Source organism: Gadus chalcogrammus, chromosome 8 (assembly GCF_026213295.1).
Source record: "Gadus chalcogrammus isolate NIFS_2021 chromosome 8, NIFS_Gcha_1.0, whole genome shotgun sequence".
Taxonomy (NCBI): Eukaryota; Metazoa; Chordata; class Actinopteri; order Gadiformes; family Gadidae; genus Gadus; species Gadus chalcogrammus.
Window position 1 is genome coordinate 23,173,818 of NC_079419.1, and position 7,500 is coordinate 23,181,317.

General features: G+C 41.9%; 1 protein-coding gene across 1 annotated transcript in view; it reads left to right on the plus strand.

The window, feature by feature from the left end:
* The window catches only part of LOC130387947 (probable G-protein coupled receptor 158), a 76,270-nt gene that overhangs the window by 20,460 nt on the left and 48,310 nt on the right, over positions 1-7,500 (plus strand). Inside the window, exon 3 of the mRNA XM_056597239.1 lies at positions 3,527-3,640. Coding sequence (XP_056453214.1) covers positions 3,527-3,640 — 114 coding nt within the window. The remainder of the gene's footprint in view (positions 1-3,526; positions 3,641-7,500) is intronic.

Consider the following 7,500-nt stretch of genomic DNA (forward strand, 5'->3'; position numbering starts at 1 on the left):
TGCCTCTATTTTCATGCCTTTATCGTACATTAACCACACTGGGACTTGATTAGCCTTCCGAGCTGAACCTACATGGCTTCTTGTCGTTCATTATTTGCTAAATGACGTTATATAAAGCTAAAAAAAGCTTTGTTGACAGTATGGCGTCTAAGCCGATGAAGCGTAGGAAGAAAAACACTCCAGCTGTTATTTTTCTGTCCCAGAGACGCTGGTTTAACGACATACATCCACTGCAGTGGAATATCAGTAGCGCCATGTGCGTTGCATCTGACCATATGCACGGCTATTCAATTCTGAGCTCCTTTTGTGTGTATGTCATACATCTCTTGTTTGTGTTGTCTTGATGTGTGACTATGGCTATTTGTGTTTTAGTCAGTTTTTTATTCCGTCTGCCTGTCTTTCTGTCTTTCCATCTGCCTGGCTCAACGACTGTCTGTCGGTGTTTCTGTAAAGGTTTTCCCCTGACTACTATGAAACCTAGTTATCGGGGAAACAAAACACTGTCAAACTTAGGTAACGTTAAACCCAGCTAGCACTATGTTTAACCGTTCTTTGGCGCCTGCCTCTTCTGTCCCAATGCATTAATAGCACAGCCCTGGGCTGATTCAGCCTCTCCATCACAACCTCCTGTCTTTAAACACCATTTGAGATTCACACCATAACACCTCTCCCTGCGTCTCATTGGCTGGCAGGCACACACATGCCACACTCCCCCACACTCCCCAAAACACTTGGAAAGAAGAGAGATGGGAACTCTAAATGATAGTGATAGCTTTTCCCTCTCTCTCTTTAATGTGCATCTCTATTGCTATATATGTTTGAATGTATGTCGTAGTGTATGTATGTATGTATGTATGTATGTATGTATGTATGTATGTATGTATGTATGTATGTATGTATGTATGCATGTATGTATGTATGTATGTATGTATGTATGTATGTATGTATGTATGTATGTATGTATGTATGTATGTATGTATGTATGTATGTATGTATGTATGTATGTATGTATATATGTATGTATGTATGTATGTATGTATGTATGTATGTATGTATGCATGTATGTATGTATGTATGTATGTATGTATGTATGTATGTATGTATGTATGTATGTATGTATGTATGTATGTATGTATGTATGTATGTATGTATGTATATATGTATGTATGTATGTATGTATGTATGTATGTATGTATGTAGGTATGTATGTAGGTATGTATGTATATGTATTTGTGTGCGTGTGTGTTTGTGCGTGCATGCGTGCTTCAAGCGTGCCTGTGTGTGTGTGTGTTTATGGATTGATGGATGGATGGATGGATGTTTGTATGTATATAGCAGTGTATGTATGTATTTAAGTATGTATCTATGTCATAGTGCAGGGACGGACTGGCCATCAGGCATGCCGGGCATTTTCCCAGTCGGCCGACGTGCTATTTGAGCAGAAAGCCCTGACACTTTTTTTTAAGATATATATTGTTCTGACCGGCCCATAAAACCTTTCGATCAGCGGCCCGATTGAAACTGGGCTGGTCTAATCACAATCAGAGCAGATGTATGGCCGATCATTGGCCTGGTTGTCAATTGAGAGTGAACGAGCACACGCACATTTTCAATGACTTGGAGGAATGCAAGGCGCGCCAAATGCCTTTTCGATAAAATCGTGATGAATATTTAATGGTAGGCCTGTATACATGTTAGGTTGCCAAATAGCATTTTGACTTTTCCTCAAACTCAAACTACCAACATTTTGAACACAAAATATATGGGCTAGACTAGAGTATAGTTTATCAAATAAAAAAAATCTCTTAAAACTAATTTGTTCAATATTTTTGTTGGACTAGCCTACTATAGGCCTATATTTCAGATTTGGTTCTGTAGTGTGTATGTGGCTTTATTTAGTTGGAATCTTTGTAATATATGTTTATAGTTTAGCCTAACCAAGCCAGCACAACTAAGTGCCGGTCCCAAGCCTGGATTAATGGGGCAGGGAACTCTAGCAGTGTTTCCCCCAGCACTGTATGGTTAAGGCGGCCGCCTTAATAACAATAGGGCCCAGCCTTGACTAGGCTACCAATGTATAAGAAATAAAAAAAAGATGCATCTATAATTCTTTTATATATTTTTTTTTTATATATATATTTTTTAAAAGATTATGCAACAAAATACAAAACCGTCGTAGGGAAATAAAACATACATCCATAAGGTACAAAAAATAAAGTTAAATAATGCATCGGTAATACTGTTCACAACAATAGTCGTGCCATAAAGCTTTTGGAATGGAATTGAAACGGCAGCATCAGGTGGTTGAACACATTTGAACACCATGTATGTGTGTATGTATGTATTTATGTATGTAGGCATGTACATGTTTGTATGTGTATATGTCGGTATGTATGCAGTGTTTGGCAAGCTATTTGCTAAGTGTAGTGAGCTAAGCTACCAGGTACTGGTAAAATGAAGCTTCACTACACAGAAGCTTCCCCAAAGGAAATGCTAAGATACAAAACATAGCAAAAGAAGTGCACTACATCAGAAGCTTAGTTTTGTTCAGTTCAATTGTTCATTATATCATTTCTGAAACACTAACCTGAGGTTTTAACTTACACCACACACCAGATTGAACCATGCCAGTTCCACAGGTGTTTATTAAAAGACCAAGCACCCGTTCATAAGTAAAGTTTACCCGGAAAATAAACCTGTTCTGTTCCTTCTGGCTTCTTCCATCGCCTTTGTGTGTCTGGTCTGTGTGTAAGTGCGTGTGTGTGTTTGGTCTGTGTGTGCGTGTGTGTGTCTGCTCTGTGTGTAAGTGCGTTTGTGTGTTTGGTCTGTGTGTGCATGTGTTTGTTTGGTCTGTGTGTGCGTGCGTGTGTCATGTCTGTGTGTGTGTGTGTGTGTGTGTGTGTGTGTGTGTGTGTTTGGTCGGTGTGTGCTTGTGTGTGTCTGGCCTGTGCGTGTGTGTGGTCTGTGTGTGCGTGTGTGTGACTATGGTCTTAATATCAGCTCAAAAATTGGTCTGGGATGTCCCTGTCATGGAGTGCTTCTCTCAGCTCCACACAGAACACCTCACGTTTTCCTGAGCAGATGGTCCGTGTTCGGGGGTACAGATTTTCCAATTGATTCCAGCAGAAGGCTCTCCTGTGTTTGAGCCTCAGAAACCATCGGGGAATGTAACTCGCGTGATCGCTACTGCGGATCTCGATCAATAAAAGCACTGTGCCACTGAAAAACTATTTGATTTAGAAAAGATCAATGTCCCCATCACCCTCCTGAGATATGAGGTTGGACCAGGAGCTCACTGCTAACGCTACTGCCCATCACTGTATGTATGTACGTGTATATGTATGTAATTATTTATTCATGTATATATGTATTTATATGTATGTGTGTATGTAGGTCAGTATTTATGTCTTATGTCTGTCTTTCTTTTTACAGCTCTTTGGTCAACTATAATGGAAACTTCCAATCTGTATTTCTCTCTCTCTTTCTCTCTCTCTGTCTCTCTCTGTCTCTCTCTCCCCTCCCCTAGTGCACTCCTATCGAGGGCCATGGGTTTGTGTTGGACAAATACAAGTGTCAGTGCAGGAAGGGTTTCTACCACCCCAGCCGAGTGGCGCTCAACGGATTTACAGGTAGGTCACATGTCCATGCCGGAAGAGGAAATAAACAAACCAGAAAGTGAACAGTTGGAACCTTTCTTTAAATGTCATATCAAACAAATGTTTACAGAAGTGGTCTATTTGCAATACCGATACAAACAGAATGTGGTGGTTGAAATCTGGATTTCAATCAGATGAATCTGCCGAATAGATAATAAAACCGCCTTTGAAGCCTTCTTTTTATCAATCTTAAAAACCAGCAAAGCCTTTGATTTAAGTTCTTTGCCAATGCTCACTAATTTGTATTCCTCAGGACAGAACTGATGTGGTGATACCATGACTTAACTGTGGGAGGGAGGGAGGGAGGGAAGGAGGGAGAGTTGGAGGGAAGGAGAGATTGTTTATTGTTTATTAAATGGATCTCCATTAGCTGACCCCGAGGCGGCAGCTGGTCTTCCTGGGGTCCATATAGGAGCATACAAGATAAAACATAGAGAATACATACATTACCAAACATTATACAAAAGATAATAAGTACAACATAAGATTAAAATGCCGGTCATACCGGTCACAGTAAATTAGTTCAAAATATGATTAAAGTTTCAGTCATGTGGACAGCTGCAATAGGTGTGTCTTCAGAGCTATCTTAAATGACAATTTATTTTGTGAGAGGTGAATGTGAGATGGTAACAGATTCTTTCTTTCTTTTTATTTATTATACAGGAAAGTATTAGAAGTAACAAAGTTACAATATACTGTAAAACGGGCCTGTCTCGGTAAAATAACTGATTTCCAGCAGGTTCCTGTTCTGCAGCACATATAACATACAGGGACAAGGCACGTCACACGTCACATTTACATACAACACATAACAGGGACATAGATTCCAGATTGATATACATCTGTAAGTAACTGTATGTTTGAGGAGATTGGTCCTGGGTGTAGGAGCTTTTAAATAGCCATTACTGGTAATCCTTTGTTATGATTATGTGTGTTAATTGATTTTAAAAACTGTTTGTAAAAGTAATCTGGTGATTGATTTAAGATAATGGTTCTAAAGAACATAATGAGACTAGAATGAAGCTTTTGTTTGACAGATAACCAGGACAGGCGTGAATGCATAAATAAAACATTAGTGCGTAAAGAACATTTAAGTACCAGTCTAGCTGCTCTGTTCTGAACAAGTTGCAGTTTGTTCAGGTCAGACTTAGTTGCAGCTAACCATATTATAGGACAGTAATGCAGATGACAAAAAAACAGAGACTGTATGACTTGACCCATTAATGAAGATGTCAAGTATGGGGAGCACTTCCTGACCATGGCTAAGCCTCTGCCCATTTTCCTTACAATCCCATCAATATGGTCGGACCATGACAGTTGACTTTCCAATAGCACGCCAAGTAGTTTTGCTTTTTTAAAACTAATGGGTATTCCTGACATTGATAGTTGATAGGAGGGTCGTCAACTAGCATGTGCCTGGAGCCAAAAATAATGCATTTTGTTTTGTCCGCATCCATTACTAGTTTGATATCTTTAACCCAGTGAGACACCCTCTCAAGGTTCTGATTTAAGGTATTTACTAGATCATTTAAGGTAGGGGCCGTACTGTACAAGGTTGTGTCATCTGCGTACGTAACCATATTGGTGTCTGTTGTAGCACAGGGAAGATCAATTGTAAAAATAATAAAGAGTAAAGGACCTAAGCAGCTTCCTTGGGGAGGAGGGAGGGAGGGTGGGAAGGGAAGCAGGGAGGGAGGGAGGGAGGGAGGGAGGGAGGGAGTGAAGGATGGAGTGATGGAGGGAGGGAGGAAGGATGGAGGGAGGGAAGGAAGGAAGGAGGGAGAGAGGCAAGGAGGGAGGGAGGGTGGCGAGGAAGGAGGGCGGGAGGGAAGGAGGGAGGGAAGGAGGGAGGGAAGGAGGGAGTGAGGAAGGGAGGGAAGGGAGGCAGGGAGTGAGGGAGTGAAGGATGGAGTGATGGAGGGAGGGAGGGAGGAAGGACTGAGGGAGGGAAGGAAGGAAGGAGGGAGGGAGGGAGGGAGGGAAGGAAGGAAGGAAGGATGGAAGGAGGGAGGGAGGAGGGATAATGGAAGGGAGAGATATGCAAACAACAGAGCCGCCGTATTGAAATTCTGCTTAATACGCTGTGTCTCCTAACGGCCCCTGGAGACGATGTGACTGAATTGGGTTTCGTGTTAGCGTATTTCTTAGAAAATACGCAAGTCTGCATCATGAATCATATTTATTCATGTGCACGTTATTAGATGGAGACGGAGGTCTCCATCTAAGGTTTCCAGAGTGGCTGCCTAATCCCCCGCCCTCCTTTACCAAACTCAGCACTGTTTCCTAGCAACATTCTCAATCATTACCAAGTTGTACTTGCTTAAGACAGTAAAAATTATGATATATATATTGGATTTAAATGTGATAAAAAATCGGACTTTATACAGCATAGTACATAATATACATAAACATACACTGTATAAATTGTGAATGCATAGTTCTCCTGCTCCATTTTGTTTATCAGGGGTAATGGTAGCCTGGCTACTGCCAGACCAAGCTCAATCGTAGATTGGACGTTGGTCTGGGGAAGCTGCCGTCATTTTCTTGGGCCTAGTTCAAGTGACTCTGTACGCAATTGGCTGCTTGCCGTCGCTTCCCTGTTGTAATTGTGTTAAACCAGCCAATAGCGCGCCAGGGGGATGGCCAGATTGTTGATTGGCTCCCGCAAAAACGTATCGGAAGCAGAAATAAATGAATTACTCTTCTCCAGACCCTTCTGCAGTGCAAACTCAAATCGCAAAGGGTAATGGAGTGACTGTGAGTTTGAGGTCCATGCTTCGATTACCTCAGCAACTGACATTTATCAGAAAATTGGCAGATGAGCTGAAGCCCACGAGTCAGACAGCTTTAAAACATCTTCACATTGGCATCAGAAGATGTTCAAATGGGGAAAGATAGATATTGCCTCCAAAACATCCCGCTTCTAAAACAGTTTCATTCACATTGCAGGTAACATTCTGAATTCTGAACGCTGAGGATTAAGCTTGGCCCTTATGTATTATGCAATGTGTCTGTCTGTATGTATATCTATATTATATGTTTGACAGACAGACAGACAGACAATTAGGTCATAGATTAGGTTTGTGGTGCCTAACTTTTCTCTAAACTGAGAAGATAAAAAAAGAAGATAAATCAATCAGTCGATTGAGTCAATTGCTTAAGTTTATAATTGTTTGTCTATTCATGATCAGAAAAAGGTTTCAGTCAATCAACCAAATCAATCCTTCTTTTATTTCCCCATTAGCACAGTGCTGGGTTCTTCTGGGTGATCAGATCACAGGGCAATAGCAGAATAACATACCAGTACCAGAACAGTAACAGATCAGGCGGACTCAGCGCTATCCAGCCCAGGTGTTGGAGAGGAAGTGGAACAGGAGCAACGTCTCCCGACACCAAGCAGTGCAGCAGCCGCAGACACACAAAAGGATCAATGAATGATGGCATCGTTTGGGCAATCAAATCTCAAAATTGGTTCAATCGTGTCCTAATTTTTTTGCCCCCCCTCCCAAAAGACCTGAAGGAAAACAGTCTGAAATCTACTAAATAAAAGCGGACTACTAGAGAGCAGCCCCCCGGTCTCCTCGGAGGGAGGCGGTGGGCAGCAGGTGCTTGGCTGTTCCCGCCTGGAAGAGAAGTGATCAGCAGCTTCCACCAGCCAGCAGCCCACCGCTAATCCGCTAATACATACGCGTGTACGCTCGCTCAGATAACGCGCGCCGGACGCGGGTGTGCGAGTGTACTCACATGCTTTGTGATTTCAACGCAGATGGACCTGGACTCTGAGCTAATTAAGTGAGGTAATAAAGTGGAGAGCAACCTCGTCTAAACTATAACGTCCTAATCC